The sequence below is a fragment of the Aulostomus chinensis genome, chromosome 14 (assembly GCF_037954235.1).
Source record: "Aulostomus chinensis isolate RoL2024-O1b breed Wild chromosome 14, RoL_Achi_v1.0, whole genome shotgun sequence".
NCBI lineage: Eukaryota > Metazoa > Chordata > Actinopteri > Syngnathiformes > Aulostomidae > Aulostomus > Aulostomus chinensis.
The window spans coordinates 25945792-25969509 of NC_141333.1; the positions used below are offsets into that span (position 1 = coordinate 25945792).

The following is a 23718-nucleotide window of genomic DNA, read 5'->3' on the forward strand; positions in this document are numbered from 1 at the left end:
TTGTCTTCCACTTATACCTGTTAAGGGTCACGGGGGGGCTGGAGCCTCTCCCAACGGCAACGGGCAAGAGGCAGGGTTCACCCTGGACAGGTCGCCAGTCCATCGCAGGGCCAACACACAGAGAGACAACCATTCACACTCACAGTCACACAGTAGAGTATCAATCAGCCTCGTCCCCTCTTGATGTCTTTGGACTGTGGAGGAAGCTGGAGTACCAGAGAGAACCCAGCAGGAACAGGGAGAACATGGAGACTCACACAGAAAGATCCCGTGCCCAAGCTGGGACTCAAACCCAGAACCTTCTTGCTGTGAGGCGACAGCCAAACCACTGCACCACCGTGCGGCCCTGAGATTTACATAGAAAATGACAATTTTTGTTCTCTTGATTACAGGTTTCATTCAGACTTCCACTCCACAACAAATCACTGTAAAAACAAAAACAAAACAAAAAACTTTTTAAAGACTTTTTATTGACTGGAGGTATATTTTTCATTTTACTTGAGGAGAAAGCTTGTTATCAATTCCACATTCCAAATTCTATACAATTATTAATGCAGGAATTTTCAAATCATTTTTTTAAATTGAAGTTTTTATATTTTAGCCAGGTATAGTTCAATGCTATAGGTTAGCAATGCCCTCTTTCACAGAAAGAGGGCAAGAATATAATATAATATAATATAATATAATATAATATAATATAATATAATATAATATAATATAATATAATATAATATAATATAATATAATATAATCTCTGTTTGTATTCTTGTAAGTGTTTTGGATCCTCCACCTGTGTGTCACCCTAAACTTGAGAGTCGCTTCCTCTACTCACCAGTAAACACGCTGAAGTGAGCCTAACTATGATGTCAGTCCTGCCCGTGTGATTGGGCCTGCCCCTCATCTGACTCACAACATCATACAGTACTTGTCAGTCTGACAGTAAATCCTGAGCTCGGTCCAAGTCCACGCCCCGTTGACGGACAGTCTATGCTTGCATGGTCGGACGGACCGAGGAGGATCCAGGAAGGTTGGCGGACAGACAGACAGGGAGAAGCCCGCATCATGATCGGGGAGCTCATCGCATGAAAACCCCAAATCCACAACTGAAGCTCTCATCTCAAAGAAGGTAAATGAGTCTATTACGATCCGTGGCGGCTGCTAGTACATAGTGTTACCTGCAGTCGGCGAGCCGTCTCACCAACTATTTTCAGAGAACCGTTAGTTTACCTGCTATCATAGTAGAGGAGTGAAAACGCATTTATTTCCGCTGAAAAGTCGCATCTAAGCCGCTCTGTATCCTTAACATGTCCAGAGAAGGGGGGCTGTCAACCGCATGGTGATTTATCACGGGGCGAGTCATTTTAGTGTGTTAACAGTAAACCTGGAGCCTCAGTTTCAGAAGAAAGTCATGAAAAGTGCGCCTCGGTAGTAGCAGCCCAGATATGTGCTCTGCATTGCGGGTGGTGTTTTTCCACATATCCTTAAGGAGCCATGAGTGCCTGTACGCCTGGGATCTGGGTGTGTTCCAAACATGTCTGTTTTTGGATATCTGGGATTCAGACTAATTTCCTCTCAGGAAGGGACAAGGATATGGCCTGTCAGCTCCATTCAATGGCTGACTCATCCAGAGGGAACAGGGTTTTTCCATATCCCAAATGCAAACTCCAATATAGGTGGACGGTTCTGACACAAAACCTCCTTTATGTCCATTTTGAGAGATTTTAATCTTATATTAATACACCCCCTTATTGAAATAGAGGTTCTCAAAAGGGTATCAGTCAAACTTCAAAAAAACACATACAGTGTATTACACTACTTGATTATTATTTGTAATGGTTGAATTATGTCAGTTGGCAGATGTATTGGCTGTTATTGACCTATCACAAATATATTTAGCCTGCATAATCGTTTTCTGATATTCTCTGATGGAATTTTTTTTTTTTTACTTTTCAGTTTTGTTGTCAAAATGGAAAAAAAAAATAGTTCTTTGCACAAACATTTTTTCAGATGGATGACTCAAAACATTTATTCTAACATCTTGGCACCGAAAACTAACTAGTTAAGTGCGAAAAATGTGGTTTTGTACATTTATCTGAACTAACCCTTTTATGTCAACCATCAGTAAACAGCTGAGTGTAAACATCCCCTTGACGGCAGCTCTCCAGCCTTCCTGTTGCTCTGGCTCAGAGATGGAAGAATCAATAAAGACATTTTGTAATTGAATGATCAAAAAATAGAATCTTCCAAGAAACCCCAAGGCTTTTAGTAGCCTAGTCAACAATACCTTACAGCTAAATTCATTAACCATGAGTTTGAGTGTTGTTTCTATATTTAAGTATTGTTTTATTGTTCCCTCTTGCACATTGAATACATTGTTTTATTCAGGTTTTCTGGCGGTGAGATTATCCACGACATAAATCACCAGTTCTTACAATGCTCATGGCATAGCAGCCACTCTGCTTCCTGACTGACACTGGAGACTCAGTGGCAGTAAGCGCTTTAGCAAAGGTGACCACAGCGAGATGGCGCAGGAAGCAGCATCAGGGAGAAACCACTCTTTCCTGCCACCGTGAACAAAGACTAGCTTTCAGTCTCTCAGGAGATGAACAGCTGAAACAACAAGAAGACCTCTGGCTTGATTCAACTTTGTCAGTCATCAAGGATACAGGGTGAAGCTAGATAAAGACGACTACTTAGACTATAAAGTAAGCAAAGCAATGCTTAACCCGATAATTTTGTTTTCCCCTTCAGTTTCTCACACATGTAAACAAAGGTGTTTTGAGCTTATGGAGACATTTCCTCTACTTCTGTGCGACTCCAGAATGCAGGAAAAGCCAGCAGAATATACTTAGCTGGAAGCTTATGGTATGACACAGCTAGCAACAACCACAGGGACAACATAACTGTCCAGAAACATCAGTTTAACATATTCCAAATGCATCATCATCCTGCATAATCCACATTTTCTTTGTCGAGCCGTATGCTCAGTAATCCACGAACACTCTGATGTGAGCTAAAAACGAAGTACAGCGCTTCCCGATCAGCCCTAATTGTGAAAGAACACGGACAAATGCAAGGGAATGCAACAGATGGTCACACTCGGCTGTACCATAGATCAGAGGGGTTATAGATAGTTGTTTTTTTGCTCAAATCCAAGTGTTTGTGGATTACTCAGCAAACAGCTGGATAAATAAAGACAGAATCTGTGACAATGCGCTTGAGTTTGCAAATTGATTTTTTTTGGCAGTTTCTCATTTGATTTGTTGATGGAGCTGCTGTTAGACGTAAATCACCATCAGCTTTAAATGAAATATTTGTGGCTCTTTCTGAATTCTGCCAGCAAATGTGGAGGGGGGCATCTGTGAGCTCGAGGTATCTGTTTGTGAGTACTTGAAAGGCAAATTACACGAGTTTGGGTGAAGTATCGCATTAATGTCCAAACAGTTCTCAGAGGCTCTACAAATTGAGTCATTTATTTAGTCTTTTGTGGGCATTGACTTATAAATAATTACATTTGAACTTGTATTTGTATAACAGAGCCCCAGAAAGGGACATTGCAGTTTGTGATGAGACACGGTGTTTAAAACTGAGTTCATGTCAGAGAGGACAAAGTTAACAGGTTTTTAACAACAGAGAATGCTAGAGGCTCTAGGCTGTATTTTACAGGATTCTCAGACGCTTTCTATTAAATTATGATGATAGAAAGTTAAATGAATTTATTACATCTTGGAGCTTGGCCAGTTCAATTGTTTCAAGGTACAAATAAAATAATTTGCTGGTCATTTCTGCTCTGAAGCTTTGATGCTACTGAATTAAATCTGACTAGAAAAAGAAACATATTTCCACACAACATCATCTTGAAGTGAGCAGTACACATGTCAGTATTTGCCGAAGCAGCATACCATCATGGAATGGCACTAATTTGCCCCCTGTAGTAAGTGCTCAGTAACCATACCTTTTTTTAAACCTAGCAATGTAGCCTGAGTAAGCTAAGACACACAGCAGCAGGCAAAAAAGTTTACTTCATGTTACAATCTCCAGCTGCCAAGCTATTACATTTTGTTTTATAATCATAGACAGTACAATTGTAGGGTATGAAAATTGTAAGGTATGAAAAAAAATATGAACAAATGGTTGCGAGTTGGGGCTGCATGGTGGTGCAGTGGTCAGCACTGTCACCTCACAGCAAGAAGGTTCCGGGTTCAAGCCCCGGCTCCAGCACAGGATCTTTCTGTGTGAGTCTCCATGTTCTCCCTGTTCCTGTGTGGGTTCTCTCTGGTACTCCAGCTTCCTCCCACAGTCCAAAGGAAGGTTTTCATCACCACTGTTGCAGGATGTGCTGCTGATGGAGAATTGTTGGGTGTAAATTCATTGAAGGAGTGTGGTACTGGACCTGTTCTACCTGTAAAGTGTCATGAGATAACTTTTGTTGTGATTTGGCACTATATAAATAAAACTGACTTGACTTGACTTGACAGTCCAAAGACATCAAGAAGGGACGAGGCTGATTGATGCTCTAAATTGACTGTAGGCGAGGCTGTGAGTGTGAATGGTTGTCTGTCTCTGTATGTTGGCCCTGTGATGGACTGGCGACCTGTCCAGGGTGAACCCTGCCTCTCGCCCGTAGATGCTGGGATAGGCTCCACCCCCCTGTGACCCTTAACAGGATAGGCGGTAGAAAATGGATGGATGGATGGATGGATGGATGGATGGATGGATGGATGGATGGATGGATGGATGGATGGTAGCAAGTTGAAACGCTAATCTGGTGTGCTAACATGCACACGATGGTAAGGCTAACATGCAGATGTTTAGAAGCAATTTTAACATGTTAGCAGGCTAACTCATACAAATTTGCATTGAAAAAAATAGTACAAAAGTAGCTGGCTTTACTGAAGCAGTTACTGGCTGATCAGCCAAAGAATTGGACAAATTAAAAAGTCAGACTTGAAGGAGGGGCTATATGTGAAGCTATTGGATTCCCCAAATTACAGCGGTTCCTCATGAAAAAGGGGACTCAAGGAAAAATAACGTTGTGTAGAGTCATTACTGCTGATGCCTCTGTCCTCCTGATGATATTAAGAGTGAACTGACTGACAACATTTAGTGACTGTACTGTAAGTTGCTAGAAATATCTAAATCACGAAAATGTTGAACCACATCATTTACCCTGATCATTTGAAGCAATGTTTCAGGCTAGTATTCACTGTCTTGTTCTATTCTGGTCTCTTCTAACTTCTGAAATATCTGTCGCTTTAGCTGATGAGTGCCTCAGTGCTTAGCAACTAAGCCTGTCCTCTGTTTGGTGCTGGCCGTGTAATGCATGGCGTGTCGTGTTAGACCTATTTTGCTGCCTGTTGTCAGAGAGTGGTGAGTGGTTCCTTGACACGAAGGGAAGCTACTACTTATTAATAATTATTAGGGCTAATATTCTTATGTTGACCCAACGATTTGACTTTACTTTCCATTCTGTTGTAACAGGCATCATGATTCCTGTGATGGAATTCCGGCAGTTCTCTGAGCAGCAGCCAGCGTTCAGAGTGCTGAAGCCGTGGTGGGATGTGTTCACTGACTATCTGTCTGTAATCATGCTCATGATTGGAGTCTTTGGATGCACCCTTCAGGTCAGTAGCACTGCTGTGTCCATGAGTTGAATGATATGCCTGGATGTAATGTTCTACCGGTGATGTGTTTTTAGGAAGTGATGGAAAAATGTACCAAATTCATGGTAATGCAGCACATGTTTAAAGTGATCCTACACCCTGCAATTGTATTTATCTTTCAAGTACTCACAAATAAGTGTTCTGAGCTCAGAACGATGTTTCCTCCTCCTTTATTACTTATTTGTGACTCCAGAATGCAGAAAGACTCAGTCATGTGCATTTTTCGGGAAGCTGATGGTGATTGATGGCAAACAACAGCAAACAAACGCATCTACTGTATATAATGCAGGTCTTTTTAATTCAGTTGTGTGCTCGGTAATGCACGAACACTTTAGAGTGGGTGATTTTCTCAAGTGAATGCTCTAGCTGGTCATCTATATCTTACTGACCATATGGATGGATAAAGAAGACGTGGATTATACTTGGCGATGCACTTGACAGTTGGCAGATGTTTTTGGACAGGTTTTGCTGTCATTAGCTGCCAGTCACCATAAGAGTCAAGCTAGATAAACATGGCTTGCTACAATTCTACAATTCTACAACTTCATTTAGCAGACGCTTTTGTCCAAAGCGACGTACAACACAAGCAAGAATTTAGACCTAATTAAGGAAAAGTCCATAGGAAGCGCAAAAGTGCTTCAGTTGTGATTTGGTCACAGGTACTGCCATCTAGTGGCAGAAGAAGTGTCGTTGAAGAGTCTTCAACTGTCTCTTAAAAGTAGAAAGGGACTCAGCAGAACGCACGCATGCTCTTTATGCATTCTTGATTCACAAAAACGTAGTGTAGGTGGGGGGGGGGGGGGGGGGGTTCATGAACTCCAGACACATCTTTCTGAGGACTTGGAAGACACTTTTTGAGAGATGAATCCTTATAAAATAAAAGCAGTTGCTCTGCTAGTTTTCCATCAAGCCAGGAATGATTGAATTCAGTGGTGCAAGCCTATAGGCTGACGGGTGGAACATTAGTGCCTCCTGACTTGGCAAACATCCAGGCCAGCTACTTCACTACTTTTACAACCTGGGCCGAGTGCAGCAAAGGAAGCATTCAGCCCATGAAGAGTTTACCAGTGGAAACATTCACCCACCCAGGCCCTTTTAGTAAACAGAGGAGTCCAAACACCAGCAGCTTCTCTCTGTGTTCAACACCGGGGTTTTGGCTGTTGGACGGCTTGGGTGTACTTCTAGATATTATAAACATCATGAGAAAATCTGTTCATATTTGTTTAGATGGGACCAAAGTCATAGTCTACTCCTGTCATAATAAAAGTGTTAGACCATCAAATTAGTTAAACCAAAGTTTAAGTTTGTAGCAGAGAATGATGAACATTGAAATTGTGTTATTGGAGAGTATGAAGGAGGATTACAGAAAGATTCGCAAAATTCCCTTTCTCTTGTAAAAATAACCCATCATAAAACAGTGTCATAGTTGTAGTGTAGTTGTATTATGCTGTAATATCTTCATTTGTGTGTCAGGCAGCTAAACAGAGAGCCCAAAATGCCCCTTCAGCTTGTCACCATTGAATTAAAGTGCTCATTTCCTGTAATTACCAAGGCATGGGAAGAGCATTTTTCTTTGTTTATAGTACAGTAGCTATGTAAAGCCTGTGTTGTATATTGATGTCACATGGCACATGTCCATTACTTTTACATGAATTCAAGAGACTTGCTTACTCCGAGAAATCAGGTTATCCAGGTCATTATGAAATACCGCCCCGAGCACTGTGCAGTAATATGCTGGGTGCTGCAGTAGGTTGCAGTGAGTCAATAATCAAATATGTCTCCTATACCCTTGATCTTATGTAGTATTTGTATTGTATAATGCTGTACAAAGGTTATACAGTATAATTGTATGTATATAAAAATAAATATATATATACTGCATATGTGTCATAGACCTGCAGTCAGAGGATTATTAGAATTAGTGCAAATGTGTCTGAAATGAACAATAATCAGATGTTCAGCAAGGAACTAGAACAGTTGTTGTCAATCTAGGGAAAACTTCTTTTTTAATATTCTGCTGCCTCTAAAGCCTGAAACACGTTGCCCACACCGCGTGATGTGAGCGCAGCCTGTGTGACTGTTACAAAGCACACATCTCCAATATGTTTAGGGGGAACAGCCACGACGTGATGTTTCTTAGCATGGATTTAATTGAGTGTATGACAGTGTGCTTGCACTTAAAACTGTGAAAAATAGTGTAAAATATAAACTTTATAAACAAAATAAACAGTTCTTAATCGGAGGACAGTCAGACCACAGTTATAGTGTACTTTGTTTGGCCCAGTTCATGTCGGTGATTTTCAATGAGAGTGGATGCAACTTTCAACATTCTAAAATGTCTTCAAACATTTCATGAAAGTTGCTCATTGAGATTTGTCTGTCTTACTCTTTAGCGCGACATTCTAAAACTGTTGTGTTTTGTGTGTAACACTGGTCTGAGCTGGGCTTTTGTGCATAGCTAAAGCTTTTATTTTCACTCACAGTAATGTAGTAAGAGTAAGGTGGAATATTTAGAAATGGAAACATCACATAATTTGTCCAGTAGAGTGTGCTGCAAATGCATTCTTTACATCACTGTGGCAGCAGCTGAAGTCAAGAAATATGAATAATGCTTCAAACTGTGAAGCAGCACAGATATGACCAATGTAAGATATAAGCCATGGTGTTGTGAACAGTTGTACCAACGGTAGAAAACTGCCGACCATCAGCCATCTTAGCTCTTATGTTAAGAATATGATACATTATATCTTTTTTTAACTTCCTTGTATCCATATTGGCTTTGGCCCCCAAATTCCACTATCAGTCAGTTGTCTGGTTCCACTTTGAGTCAGATTTAATGGACTTGTTTTAATATGATTGGTGCATGTGTTTTTAACCATCCCACCATTTGACAGGGATACTTCCCTGTCTGCTGTTCACTGGCACCAAAGGGCCTATGAGAAACCTGGCTAAATGTATATACAAATATTAACTACATCAATATATAAATATTTGATCTTTTCGCTTGAAAAAAATGTCGCTTATCATTCTTGTTTATTATGTTTTCTTCTAGGTAATGCAAGACAAAATCATATGCCTCCCCAACAGAATATCACTGTCTTCAGAGAACACAAGCGAAGTGGAAGTGAAGTCACCATCACTTCTGCAGTTTAATATCTCAGAGAGAGAAATGACAGGCTTGAAAACAGATCTGGACCTTCAGCAGTACAGTTTCATCAATCAGATGTGTTACGAGAAGGCTCTGCATTGGTACGCCAAGTACTTCCCTTATTTGGTTCTCATACACACTCTAACCTTTATGGTGTGTAGCAACTTCTGGTTCAAATTCCCTGGCTCCAGCTCTAAAATAGAGCATTTCATTTCCATGCTTGGCAAGTGCTTTGACTCTCCGTGGACCACTCGAGCCTTGTCTGAGGTGTCTGGAGAAAATCCTGAAGAAAAGGATCACAAAAAGAGCGGGACTTTTCGGTCCAACATCGCCATGTCTCCTGGGGAGGGCAGTTTGGAGAAGACGCAGTCACTCCGCTCTATCCCAGAAAAGATTGTAATTGACAAACCATCTGCAAGCGTTCTTGATAAGAAAGAGGGGGAGCAAGCGAAAGCTCTTTTTGAGAAAGTGAAGAAATTCCGCTTGCATGTCGAGGAGGGGGATATCCTCTACATCATGTATGTTCGGCAGACAGTGTTTAAGGTGTTTAAATTCCTCCTGATCATCGCGTATAATAGCTCTCTGGTGAATAAAGTGCAGAATAGAGTTCGCTGTGAAGTTGAGATACAGGACATGACAGGCTATAAAGACTTTGAATGTAATCACACAATGGCTCATCTGTTCTCCAAGCTTTCTTACTGTTATCTGTGCTTAGTTGCTGTCTATGGATTAACAAGTCTTTACACTTCCTACTGGCTGTTCTACCGCTCACTGAAAGAATACTCTTTTGAGTACGTGCGTCAGGAAACGGGCATCAATGACATCCCAGACGTCAAGAATGACTTTGCTTTCATGCTTCACATGATTGATCAGTATGACCCGCTGTATTCTAAAAGATTTGCGGTTTTTCTATCCGAAGTCAGCGAGAACAAACTGAAACAGCTCAATCTAAACCATGAGTGGACTGCTGACAAATTACGACAGAGACTACAGGTTAATGGCAACAACAGACTTGAGCTCCAGCTGTTCATGCTCCCTGGATTACCCGACACTGTCTTTGAGTTGACGGAGCTCCAGTCACTCAAACTTGAGATCATCAACAATGTCACCATCCCTGCATCAATCTCTCAGCTGGAAGACCTTCAGGAGCTGTCTCTTTACCAATGCTCTTTAAAGTTGCACACCACAGCTACCTCCTTCCTCAAAGAGAACCTTAAAGTGCTACGTGTGAAGTTTGATGAGAGCAGGGAATTTCCAAACTGGTTGTATGGCCTGCGGAATTTAGAGGAGCTCTATCTTACTGGATCGCTATGCCCTGATGCCTCCAAGAATATAGTTCTTGAGTCACTGCGGGAGATGAAATGTTTAAAAACACTCTCGCTCAAGAGTAATTTGACCAAGATACCCCAGTCTATTGTGGATGTTTCCAGCCATCTGCAGCGGCTGTACCTGCACAATGACAGCACAAAGCTGGTAATGCTCAACAACCTGAAAAAGATGACTAACCTGACAGAGCTGGAGATCGTGCGCTGTGATCTGGAACGAATTCCACATGCAATTTTCAGCCTAACAAGCCTGCAAGAGCTTGACCTGAAAGAAAATAACCTTCGCTCAATAGAGGAGATCATCAGTTTCCAGCATCTTCGTAAGCTCACTTGCCTTAAACTCTGGTACAATGGCATTATGTATATCCCAGAGCACATCAAAAAGCTTGGAAGCCTAGAACGCCTTTACTTCAGCCACAACAAGATTGAGATATTACCTTCGCACCTGTTCTTGTGCAACAAACTGCGCTACCTGGACCTGTCCAACAATGACATCCGATTCATCCCTCCAGAAATTGGAGTCCTTCAGAGTCTACAGTACTTCTCTGTCACCTGTAACAAAATTGAAAATCTACCAGATGAGCTCTTCTTCTGTAAAAAGCTCAAAACATTAAAGCTGGGCAAGAACTCGCTGTCCATACTCTCGCCAAAGATTTCCTATCTAGTTCAGCTAACACACTTGGAGCTCAAAGGCAACCACTTTGAGGTCCTTCCACAGGAGCTTGGTTTCTGTCGTGCACTGAAGCGCAGTGGCCTTACAGTAGAGGACACACTGTTTGAAACTCTGCCTTCAGATGTCAGGGACCAAATGAAGGCTGAGTGAGATGCCTTATTGTCGCCAGAGTGCCTGCTGTTTGTTTTGTCTTCCAATTCAGAACTTTTGTTTTGCATCAACTCATTTTTACACTCAGGATTTAAACTGCTAAAAAAGTTTTGTTTAAAGAAGTATTATTCCTTAGTATTCTTTAAGGAGGGAGGGAATATTTATTCATACACTGGCAAAGCTATTATTTTTTATATTAATTTCTGCCATATTATCTCGCCTCCGTACTTTCTTGGATGAGGTGTTCAACAAATGCACTTGCTTGTTTTATTGTTGAGAGTTAGTTGAGAAGTTAAAAACATATCTGCAATGTGAGTTTGAGAATAGAGCCAAAATGAATTTATCCTCATTTAGCAAAAATATTGGAAGCAGGGAGAAAGAGCTAACCTGGTTCTGTCTGAAGGGAAACAAACACAACTCACTGTACAAAGTTCAGCAGTTTAGTAACCACTTAGTTTTAACATGACATTGATTGGTGCCTCTTTCATGCCTCCTCAGTGCTCTGTACTCCAGCAGGCATGGTACAAAGCTCCCATTAGCACATAGTACTGCTCGTAGGTAGGAAGGGCTATGCTAGAACAGAAATCATTAAGGAAGTTAAGTTTTCATCAACTTACTTTCATGTATATTTTTAAATAAAGCGTTATCGAAAAAGTTGACAGAAAGAGCGAAATAAAAATGAACTCCCTCATTTTTGCTAAAATTGTACACTCCTTTGATGATTTTTTTTTGCCTTTAAAAAAAAAAAAGAGTAAATGTGCAAAATAAGAAATGGAAACCCTTAACTTAGTCAACTCTGATGTAGTGAATCTTTAGCTCATGTGACTGGCCAGTTATTCTCCATCACTATTTATTAATGGATTGTCCTAAGTCTTGCCAACATGTCCAGTACTACTTGGCAAGTTACATAAAACGTCAGCCAGTAAAGTACAGTAATTCCTCAAGACCTTTTATGCTGATCTTCTTCCTGTCATACTGTGTTTGTTACAGCCACGGATAACGCCGCCTTTGCTGCTCTCTTCTGGTGACATCAGGAAGCCTAGTTTATTGACTCTAAACCTGTGGATATAAACTGTAATTCCCTTGAAGCACAGGCAAACTCAAGGGGCTTTCTTACACACACACACACACACACACACACACACACATACAGGATAAAGACGAAGTTAAAGACAAAAAACATGCACAGCTTGTAGCAAATGGCTCATCAAAAAAAGAAATAAAAAACATAGACAAAGTGTAAATTACCTCATTGGCTGAATGCAACAAACAAGGGAATTATCTTTGGGTTCTACTCATTTCTGCCCTCTCCCGTGCACCATGACATCCCAACCTGGAATTTCAAAATAAAAACAGTTGTTTCACAATGTTATGATAGCCCACTTAAAATAATACAAAAACAACCAAGATAACAGATATAAATTATATATATATAGATGGGGCGGCATGGCTCAGGTGTAGAGTGGCCGTCTAGCAACCGAAGAGTTGCTGGTTCGATGACCATGTCGATGGTTCGGTGACCATGTCAAAGTGTCCTTGAGCAAGATACTGGACCCATAATTGCTCCTGATGAGTAGGTTGGTGCCTTGCATGGCAGCCTTCACCATCAGTGTGAGAGTGTGTGTGTGTGAACGGGTGAATGAGATGACGCTGTAAAGCGCTTTGAGTGCCGCTAAGGTAGAAAAGCGCGATATAAAATTGAGTCCATTTACCATTTGAGTCCATATTCCAAATGACTCAGTTATATACTACAAAACAATAATGCATATCCAATATCCAGCATATCTGAAGTACACCCAGTAGAAACCTGGTTAGATGGGAAAAGTTGGACGAGGGTATTTTGAGAGGAGAATAAGAGACTCTTAATACTGCTGATCACTCAGTCAGTGTACTGCCAGTCATTAGCAACTGCACTTGTGTACACAAGTCCACAAGTTGAATTTTCTTACGATACTGTAGGTCAAAACACTATCACTGACCTGTTTAAATCAGCACATAAAACATATTGTAAATCATCAAGGAGGTGTTTTATCGAGAACTTGAGTCGTGAGCTTCATAGGTTATAAATGGATTTTTTTGTCTACCTTTGGAAAGAATCAGGTTTGCTGTTTCCCATTGCTTCATATTTACTACACTAACATGGCAGCAGCATCAATCTTCTCATTTAATTCTCTGTATGGAAATGAATATTTCCCCAGAAGGTCAATGGAATGAACAAAGAATTATATGATTACTGAATGTAAAAATAAAGGACCCTCTTGACCTCATTCAGGTCTAAGCTAATAACCAAATGCTGTATTTTATGTTGCCCTTTTTAACACTAGTTTTGTACAAGAGACAGTTGGTTTTAATGAGCCATAGTGGGTTGAAGGCTTATATCTTACATAAGAACATTTTAAGTGTGGAATAAACTGTGTAGACCATTATAGAAAGGCTCATTTGCAAGTGCATTAAACTTATTATTTTGTTTTACCAGTATTGTCTTTCAGCTGTAGACCTGCAGACATTGTCAACAGCATATTGTATATTCATATTTTTTGACCAATAAAATGTATGCATTTGTAAATGACATTTCTGCTTGACTTTCACTGCTAGGGAGAGACGGGCTGGCATGCTGATGAATCGTGACATTTGTGGGAGACCAATGATGCGTTTAGTGAAAGAACTAATTTTGCAGAAGGAGCAGCATAAAGAAATTTTGTCTATTACTTCAATGTATTACACATGCAGTCTAATTCTCAGCTGAGTTGTGGGATGAGACATATCTTGCTGGCTGCTAATTAATGAGATGAGATTAAAAGGATTAGTCCTGTATTCTACGTACATAAGGCTCAAGTGAGATTAAGGCTCGAAAGGTTTCCTAAACTGTTGAGTAAAAAGAAATAAGGAAATAGATGAAATTTAGTATTTATTTATTTTTTATCGAACAGCACCTACTTCTGAGGATTTATTATATTTGCAGGTTTACCACAATGAAATAAAAACAAAATTAAACAAGGGGGGAAAAAATCACTTTTAGATATGGGCTTCAACACACATGAACAAACAATATATTGATATTGTAATTTTTTTTTTTTTAAATGACAGAAGTCAGGAGGTGGAACTCATAGTAATTATTATAGATTGTCATCCCTAAAATTAAGACTGTCACCATAACCAGTTTTTACTACAAGATTGTCCTGACCACAAGAAGTAACAAGAATACAAAACAATTTAAAAAAATTATTATTATCATAATGTCTGGATAAACACTAGTAAATAAATGTTGGTTTATTAAAAGCAAACAGGACGGAGTGGAAAAATGCAGTTACCAATAAACATTGCGATAACAATGAGAAGAATGAAAAAAAAGTCTTCGAACAGCTTGTGACAAATTAATTGTAAATGCCTATTTCAAAAGTTGGACAAAATCGAGAGGAGTCACTTGAATTCACATATTTAATAAAACATCTGCTATTAAATTACATCATTGTTTTTCACTTTTACGACGGTCCCTAACTTCAATGGGTCATCTTCCCATCCGTTATCACTCCACGCAAGGTTTTCATTTCTCTGTATGCCCTAAGGTGGGTTTCTGTGTATCATTGCAGCTCTTGGTGTGCCTAACAGCCTCGGTGCTTCACCCAGAGAGATTTGAAATCGCTTAGTATAGACTTGCATTGCTTACTGAAATATATTGAGAATGAAACTCGGTGAATGTGTGTATAGCCTAGCATAAAACCTAGAACACTCAGCAGCTGGCACTGAGAGGACCGGACCATCTGAAGCGGAGTGGGGGTAGACGGCTAAGCTGCTTACAGCCCGGCCAGCCAGCCAGCCAGCAGCAGCAGGGCCGCGGATGAACTGATGCGGAGAATGAACGGCTTCATCACGGCAGAGAAACATGGCGTGTGAGAGGCAGTGTTGTTCAGTACTGGCATCGACATAGCTGGACCAGACCTCCAGAAGGTGCGTATCTGCGCGGCCGAGTGCTGCTTCCATCACAGGGTATACAGGTCTTCTCTTTGTATCACAACGCTGCGGTCCGGTAATGTTAGCTTCATATAGCGGGGCGAATACATATTTGATAGCCTTTTAGAATTGTTAAATTGTGAATGTACAGCATAAATTGCCCCGAGCAGGTCATTTCTTACATGGTCCACTGACATGAGTGAGGCGTTTATGGACTTCACGAACATCGGGCTCACCTCGTGTTTTCTGTCCATGGAAGGGTCTAGCCGGTCTGAGCTATCCGTGCAGCCTCACGTTGACCTTCATGCTATCGCCACAGCACAGAGATCACGTTTTCTCATTTTGTCTGTCTTTGATATTGATACCTTCCGGGAAAACAGATAGGTAGGGCTGACTTTGACATTTTCACAAAGTGTTTACAGTCAACATGTCCAGGCCTCACTCAGCTAGTGAGTTTGCGTGCGTGTGTGTGTGTGTGTGTGGTTTAGGGCATAATTGTATTTTTTGAGGAGGGACACGGGTTCGAGGAAAGCGAGAGGGGGTTGTTTAGTCAACTTGGGCAGTAGCTGTGTGACTCATGACATGTGTCTCCTCAGACAACTTGCGTGCTGTGCCCCAGTTCAAGGGCAGCATTCTTTATAAATCCCTAACTATGTGACAAGGTTCGACCTCAGGCCTCCCCAAATGTTCCTGGTTAATGGGGCCTTGTCCAAAATTAGACAGCATGACCAGCACATCCTCACAGTCTTCATTATCCAAAATTCAATGGTCCACTTGTCTGGAAGCAGTCATTACTAACACCATATAATTGGATGCGATACAGCAACTCATGCAAATCAGATCAGTGCAGGATGTAAATAATGGACCAAGGCCAGAGCCATGCAGAATTATCATAACATTAACTGACATAATACTTAACACTAATACTTGTTATGATGGGGATATTCAAGTTCTACAAATTTATACCCTGGTCTGACTGGCAGCTGGGTTTCTGTTGATTCCTCATTTACAGACTCCTACTGAGTAGTTCCAATCAAACTGTTCTTGATATCTTAACATGCATAGTTCTCTATTCTTTCATCCTAAAGGGTCTGTCCTATTTACGCTGCAAAAAATCAAATTTTGCAAAGACACTTACAGGTACCTCCTTAGTAAGAGCAAGTTGTCTTTTTTTTTTTTTTTAATTATTTTGATGAAAACATTTTGCTTGTTCCAATGGCTGTATATATAACTTATCCCAAGCCAAAATATTTCATCAAGTATGTTTTGCTTCTCATCAGTAATGTCTGGAAAATCCCTCACTCTCGATAGAAATGGCTCCGTATGTGTTGTGGAGTGGCTTGAACCATAGACAGACGTCTTGGTCAGGACAAACAGAACCAGTGTAGCTGGTTAAAAACCCTGCTCCTGATATTTTTTAACATAAGTCTCTAGTGTGTTTCAGGCTCAAGGGCAAGTATTGACTTCTTCAGGTAGATATCAAACCCTTTGGTGTTACCATGGAGATGGAGTTATCGCTTGCGGGATAACGTTCTTCTGTGTGACTGTTGCAAGGAATGAATGGACTTCACAGGTGTCGACCCCCATCATCCATTTATTCCAGGTACTGGACACCTCATTGGGCTTTATTCCTTTCATTTTTAACATGAGTCTTGTGTACTTTTTGATCAAAAGAACTTCTGGGAGGGAAACATTACATGGTAGCATTTGGGGAGCACAGACCCGATGGAATAATGTCTTATCTAGACATATTTCTAATATTAAAATTTGATTTATTTTCTTCATAAAGGCCTATGCAATATTTCCTCCGATTAATAGCCATGTTTAACAAAATTGCAACTTGACAACGATGTGACCCAAGGTTTAATGGCTTCTTCCTTGCTCCTTGCTTCACCTCTCTACCAAGTCTAATAAAACTGCCTTCTTAGTTTTGCATAATCCTGCTTAACTACTGACAAAGACATTCATGAATCATCAGTGTGCATAATCCAAGTGTGCCAGTCACAGGTGGGGGAGACAGGACCCAACTCTCTCCAAAACAGATAAGCACATGGTTTCCATTCTTGCATTGGTGAGGTCTTCCAATGACAGTAAAGCTGCCATCATTGCTGTCGTAGGGCTCCGACTATTTATATCACTCGCAATCGCTATAAATTCATGGCACACTTCATTCCACAGTGACATGGGTATTGTGCGCATTAGCTTTAAATATAGTGTAGCTCAGGCAAAACTAGCTGCAGTGTGTCTAGTCTAAGTCTAAATATCCTGCAGACTTTCATGAAGAAATAGTTTGGCTTGTTTAAATGGGGTTGTGTGAGGTAGTCATCCAGAGTAAGGGTCTTACCTTCAATAGCGTGGGTCAGCATGTTTTCCGTACAGAAGAGCTGAGAGCAGCAGTCCTCTGACACTCAACATTTACTAATGTGGATGGTATACTGCTGAGAAAATGTATTTTATGCAATAAAAAGAATGCCCACCATAAAGAAGTCATTAACTGTTACATGATACATGGTGATCTGCTGTGCTGCAGAGTATCAACGCAGGCCGCTTGTTGGTATATCAATTCTACTGTTGAAAAATAGAGCCAAAACAAAGGGTTGATGGGAAGAGGTCTAAAAATGCTACAAATATAACATGCAAACACAGTAAACAGATGCTCATTTGTTATAAGGTGATGGCTTATTTGCTTATTTAGTGGCTTTTTTTGTTGTTGTTGACTGCATTACACTGCCTATAACAGTAAAATGTTAGCTTCTCTGGAAACAAGAAAAAAATCTACCTCAATATTCGGGATGCACCAAATGTGATATTCTGGTCTGACATTGATGTCTTTATGTATGCCAATAAAAATGTGGGTTTGCTAATACTGATAGGTTTTTGTTTTTGTTGTTGTTTTTTTGGTCAATGTTGCTTTTTGTTGATCTTGATTCCCTCTTCTGTGCTGGTCTAGAAAAATAAGCTATTTCAAAATCAATTAAGTCTATTTATGTCCAAAAAATATTACATAAACATTGGCCCTGACCATCGGGGAATACATCTTCCCGATTAGCAGTCGCCAGCAGGACAAACTCCAGTACGAGGCCAGTATATTGGTGAATACCACTCATTATGGATCATTGTGGAAAAATTTGGATTTTTTTGAAGTGGGGTTCTGCGTCAAAGGTAACGGCATGCAAGCCTGCCTTTACAGGTTCCATAATGGACCCAATGGAGATTATGACATAGCAATTAAAAAAATCTCAAATAAAATTCTGTGGTAGGGCTGCACGGTGGTGCAGTGGTCAGCACTGTGGACTCAAGGCAGGAAAGTTTGGGTTCGAGTCCCGGCTCAGGCACGGGATCTTTCTGGGTGAGTTTCCATGTTCTCCCTGTTCCTGTGTGGGTTCTCTCTGGTACTCCAGCTTCCTCCACAGTCCAAAGACATCAAGAGGGGACCAGGTTAATCCAGACTCTAAATTGACAGTAGGTGTGACTGTGAGAGTGAATGGTTGTCTGTCTCTATGTGTTGGCCCTGTGATGGACTGGTGACCCGTCCAGGGTGAACCCCGCCTCTCACCCGAAGGCTGCTGGGATAGGCTCCACCCCCCGCGATCCTTAACAGGATAAGTTGTAGAAAATGGATGTATTGGTGGAAAATTCTGTGGTTCCAAGTAAGTCAAACATTATATTAATTTGCATTCTCTGTTGCAGGAATGTTCACCCTCACAGAAGTAGCCTCTCTGAACGACATCCAGCCAACATACCGAATCCTGAAACCATGGTGGGATGTCTTCATGGATTATTTGGGTATCGTCATGCTGATGTTGGCGATATTTGCTGGAACTATGCAGTTAACCAAGGACCAAGTGGTTTGCCTACCTGTTCTGGAGCCATCTCCAGATGAGACTGGAGGCTTCTTGAGACCCCAACCACCAGAGGCAGCTGAGGGTTTTTGGAACAAAGAAAGTGCCATCGGGGAGCAAGCTGCTCCTCTAATGGCTAAAAGGCCTCCAGATAGCATTGCCCCAACAATTCACTTCACACAGTCAGGTTCATTTGGACAACCTCCCCCAACAGGCATCAGAACCAAGTTGGACTTTCAGCAGTATGTGTTTGTCAACCAGATGTGCTACCATGTTGCCCTTCCTTGGTACTCCAAATATTTCCCTTACCTCGCTTTAATCCACACTATTGTATTAATGGTCAGCAGCAACTTCTGGTTCAAATACCCAAAGACAAGTTCAAAAATAGAACATTTTGTTTCAATACTTGGTAAATGTTTTGAATCACCTTGGACTACTAAAGCGCTTTCAGAGACTGCATGTGAGGACTCAGAGGAGAACAAGCAGCGGCTGGCCGGGGCCTCATCACTCCTGAAACATCTATCCACAAGCAGCGAGGAGGGCAGCCCGAATCAGTCTGCCCCTATTCTGACTAAATCTGGGGTCACCTTTTCTGCTGAGAAGCTGGTGAGTGAAATTCCATCCATGACCATATTGGATAAGAAAGATGGCGAGCAGGCAAAGGCTCTGTTTGAAAAGGTGAGGAAATTCCGTGCACACGTTGAAGACAGCGACTTGATTTACAGGCTCTATGCGATTCAGACAGTCATCAAAACAGTCAAATTCATTTTGATCCTGTGCTACACCATGACTTTTGTTGCTTCCATAGATTTTGACCATGTTTGTGAGCCTAAAATAAAGCACCTGACTGGATATGCAAAGTTCCATTGCACACATAACATGGCATTCATGTTAAAGAAACTTCTAGTGAGTTACATTGCAATCATATGCGTTTACGGCATCATCTGTATATACACACTGTTCTGGCTTTTTCGACGGCCACTTAAAGAGTATTCATTTGAAAAAGTCAGAGAGGAGAGCAGCTTCAGTGACATTCCTGATGTGAAGAATGATTTCGCCTTCCTCCTTCACATGGTGGATCAGTATGACCAGCTGTACTCGAAGCGCTTCGGTGTTTTTCTCTCAGAGGTGAGTGAAAACAAGCTTCGAGAGATTAGCCTGAATCACGAGTGGACCTTTGAGAAGCTGCGTCAACATGTGACGCGCAACTCTCAGGAAAAGTTGGAACTCCACCTTTTCATGCTATCCGGAGTGCCGGATGCAGTGTTTGATTTGACAGACTTGGAAATCCTTAAACTAGAATTGATTCCAGAGGCGAGGATTACAGCTAAGATTTCACAAATGGTTAATCTCCAGGAGCTTCACTTCTATCACTGTCCAGCCAAAGTCGAACAGACTGCTTTCATTTTCCTTCGGGATCACCTCCGGTGCCTTCATGTCAAATTTACAGATGTTGCTGAGATTCCCAGCTGGGTATACTTGTTGAAAAACTTAAGGGAGCTGTACTTGGTTGGGAATCTAAACTCTGAAAATAACAAAATGATCGGATTGGAGTCCCTCCGAGACCTTCGGCACTTAAAGATTCTGCATCTCAAAAGCAACCTCACAAAGATCCCCACCAACATCACAGACCTGTCCCCTCATCTCCTCAAGCTGGTTATTCATAATGATGGCACAAAACTCTTGGTACTGAACAGTTTGAAGAAAATGATGAACCTAGCAGAGCTGGAGCTCCTTAATTGTGAGCTGGAGCGGATCCCCCATGCTATCTTCAGTTTAAACAACCTTCAGGAACTCGATCTAAAATCCAACAACATTCGGACCATTGAGGAGGTCATGAGCTTCCAGCATCTCAAAAGACTGACGTGCCTCAAACTTTGGCACAATAAGATCATCTCCATTCCTCTGTCAATAAGTCATGTCAAAAACCTTGAATCGCTCTATCTTTCACACAACAAGCTTGAATCTCTTCCCACATCGTTATTTAACCTGCTCAAGTTGAGGTACCTTGATGTTAGCCATAACTCTGTAGCGGTAATACCTCTGGAAGTGGGCTTTTTGCAGAACCTCCAACATTTTGCCATTATAGGCAACAAAGTGGAGGTAGTTCCTAAGCAGCTGTTCAAATGCAGCAAACTGAGGACATTATGTCTCAGCCACAACTGTATTTCCTCCATTCCTGAGAAGATTGGCCAGCTAGCACAGCTGACACATCTGGAGCTGAAAGGAAACTGTCTGGATCGTCTCCCGCCTCAGCTGGGTCAGTGTGGCCTCCTCCGCAGGAGCTGCTTGATCGTAGAAGACCACCTCTTTGACTCACTTCCCATGGAGGTCAAGGAGAGCATCAATCAGGAATCCAGTGTTTCTTTTGCAAACGGCTGCAAGTGTCTGAGTGATGGACGGTAGATGTGCCATTTCACTTTTAGTTCAGTAGTTCAGGGTATTGATTTTCTTTATGATGTTTCATTAAGTTATGAGGAAAACATACCACAGCGCACAGTCAGAACCACTGGAGGAATTTTTGGTGAACCCTGGAAAAAAATGGTGTGTGTCATGTCTGCATCTCTTATTTTTTTGTCAGTTTCTGTAGTAGTGAAATCACTTCCTCTCTCGTATGCAAAAATATCTGTATTACCACTTTGAAACTTCCTTTCTTTAATCTCTGCTATTATGTGGTCTTCGGACTAACTGGATACAGGTGATTGTCTGCAGTGAACCCTCAGCTTCAAAGAATAGTGTGAAACTTTGGAAACATTCATTTGCTCTCAAGATAGGTCAAAGTTCATTAACACAGCTTAGCTTTAAAGAAATATGCCAGTTTGGGGGGAGAATACAATTATTGCCCACTCTCCTTAGAGTCTGACAAGTAGATAGAGACCTTTCTCTCCTCTGTTTGTTCAGTGAATGGTAGTTGATGGGCAGGTTAGCATACATCCCTATTGCCCACTCAGGTTCCAAAACATGTTGTTCCTCCTCTGTTTATTCTGACTCAAACAGATGGGGTTCATCGGCTGGTCAAGAAGTAATCCTCCTCATCTTGTCTGAAGTTTCAAAGTTGGCCATAATTAGTGGTAGCAGTTGCCCTCAGATGTCAATTAATGTTTCGTTGGCTTAAATATTGAGATGCTGCCTCAAATCATTGCACCCAGACAGGAAAGTCGTTCCGGGAACATATCTGATAACCCTTGTCATATTAATACAGGCCACGACTGTTTGGGAGAAAAGTGTAATTGCTGACTTTTGATAGAAATACACTACATGGCCCATCCACTACCATTCATTGTGCTAAGCTAACTTGAGATCGGCAGGTCCGTGTGTCCCCTAAAGACCAGTTATGTAGAAAGGACTTGTTTGGGTCTGTCCAACGTGCTATCAGAGATCTGTCCGCTCAGATTAACACCGTCATTGTGCTGCTTTAGGAATGTACGATGATTTTTAGAAACAAAAGTGAAACTACATTTCTGCCGCGGTGGAGAACGAGACAGACAGCTCCAAACCTGGATTAGGACGTGATATGCAACTCCACCAAGTCCTCCGTGTAACGTGGCTAAAAGCACTGGACAAACCCGGTGAGTGGACTTAATAGAGGAAGGGTTTAATTTGATCAAACAAGTCCGAATTTCTTTGAAAACCTATGGTCAGTTCACTGTCACTACACTATAGACTCAAATAGACTAAAGAACTCATACCTGGTGTTCATATAACCTGATGCATTCCAATTTGAATATACTTGTAATACACTTTCTTGTAATGTACCAATTTGAAAAAGGGACCCATCTGATCCTTGTCTTTACTTCTTTCAAAAGTCTTTAGTCATGCCATGATCTTTCATTTGATTGTATTCTTTCTTTTTTTGCAGAGTCAGTAGACAGTAGATTGTCTTTTTGTACAGACAACCCACAATTACCCTTGGAATTAGTTTAACTTTTGCTGTTTTATTCTTGTAAACGATGCATTTCTCATGTATTTTGTGTGTTATTTGTATTTATAATGTCAAATGCCTGATCTCCTCTCTGCACAGCACTTTGTAAACTTGGTTTTAACGTGTGCTATTTAAATAAATTAATTACTCTACAGCTATAAAAAAGGAAGTGGAGATTTAATTATTATTTATATAATGCTTTATATATCTGCAGTCCATATCAGTGGGCATCAGCATTTATATCTAATTTTACTGAGCTAAATATGAAATAGGTTTCGGGTTGTTTTTTTGTTTTTTTTGCCAATTTACACTGTGCACTGTGTTCATATAACTAGTCTGTGGAGCATGATTTCAGAAGAGATTATTAGGGCCAGCAATAAGAATACCATTTTGACAATTGAGTGACAATATCAGGAAAAATTGGATTGTTTAAGCACGAAGAAATAAGCTTTAGCTATCTCACCGAGATGAGACCGTTATCAGTAGGCGACACACTCCTGCAGGGCCCCACTGGTGGTCAGCCGTGACAATGGACCCTTCGTAATGGTATTTCAACTTAGTTCTTGACTTTTCAAGTTTATACTCAATTCCCAAAATATGAACTTCCTCCTCTCATTGTTTTTTTTGTTTTTTTTTTCTCATGTCAACCCCTGATCATTTTCTGGAATATTGTACCAGTATGCTTCTCAAAAATGTTACTGAAGGCTCTTGAAAACTGTCATCAAAATGACTTCAAAATTCAGATCCTTATTGATGATCTAATTAGTTGCTGAGAACGCTGAAGATCAAATACGTCCTTTCTCTAGATAAATGTACTTGTTAGAATTGTTTTTTTTTCATTATTTCAATCACGTATAATGCCGCTGAAGTAGGAGTACGCATTTTTGTGACTCCAGAAGTCCGATGGATGTCTCAACACTTGACTCTCTGATACACATCTGAAAATACCGGAAGCAGAATGACACAGTTATTTTTCTGTACACATGACAAAAATGAGGATTTCTAGCCCTCTTTTCAAGCTGAGGTTTTCAAAGTGTGAGGCAG

General features: G+C 40.9%; 2 protein-coding genes and 1 long non-coding RNA gene across 4 annotated transcripts; 2 read left to right on the forward strand and 1 right to left on the reverse strand.

Annotated features, from left to right (window-relative positions):
• The first annotated feature begins 925 nt into the window (after nucleotides 1-925).
• Nucleotides 926-13496, forward strand: lrrc8c (leucine rich repeat containing 8 VRAC subunit C). The gene is made up of 3 exons (XM_086225184.1): nucleotides 926-1126; nucleotides 5482-5624; nucleotides 8716-13496. The coding sequence occupies exons 2-3, from the start codon at nucleotides 5487-5489 to the stop codon at nucleotides 10957-10959; spliced, it is 2382 nt and encodes a 793-aa protein (XP_086081310.1). The 5' UTR covers nucleotides 926-1126; nucleotides 5482-5486; the 3' UTR covers nucleotides 10960-13496.
• On the reverse strand, nucleotides 3325-15293 carry LOC147250374 (uncharacterized). Its single transcript, XR_015119332.1, has 3 exons — nucleotides 15147-15293; nucleotides 12208-12292; nucleotides 3325-4342 (listed from the first exon to the last, which is right to left on the reverse strand). It is a non-coding gene; the product is annotated as an uncharacterized LOC147250374 (long non-coding RNA).
• Nucleotides 14493-23394, forward strand: lrrc8db (leucine rich repeat containing 8 VRAC subunit Db). 2 transcript variants are annotated; one of them, XM_086225183.1, is made up of 2 exons: nucleotides 14493-14907; nucleotides 18601-23393. In XM_086225183.1, the coding sequence occupies exon 2, from the start codon at nucleotides 18603-18605 to the stop codon at nucleotides 21156-21158; it is 2556 nt and encodes an 851-aa protein (XP_086081309.1). In that variant the 5' UTR covers nucleotides 14493-14907; nucleotides 18601-18602; the 3' UTR covers nucleotides 21159-23393. The 2 variants fall into 2 exon arrangements, with proteins under 2 accessions (XP_086081309.1, XP_086081308.1); XM_086225182.1 differs by lacking the exon at nucleotides 14493-14907 and adding an exon at nucleotides 15454-16513 and having other exon boundaries at nucleotides 18601-23394.
• Nucleotides 23395-23718: the final 324 nt, after the last annotated feature.

Excerpts from the sequence above, each read along its gene's own strand:
- lrrc8c (XM_086225184.1), top strand. The coding sequence starts at position 5,487 with ATGATTCCTGTGATGGAATTCCGGCAGTTCTCTGAGCAGCAGCCAGCG. Across the intron at positions 5,625-8,715 it reads TCTTTGGATGCACCCTTCAG|GTAATGCAAGACAAAATCAT; the intron begins GTCAGTAGCACT and ends GTTTTCTTCTAG.
- lrrc8db (XM_086225182.1), top strand. The coding sequence starts at position 16,471 with ATGGACTTCACAGGTGTCGACCCCCATCATCCATTTATTCCAG. Across the intron at positions 16,514-18,600 it reads CCATCATCCATTTATTCCAG|GAATGTTCACCCTCACAGAA; the intron begins GTACTGGACACC and ends TCTCTGTTGCAG.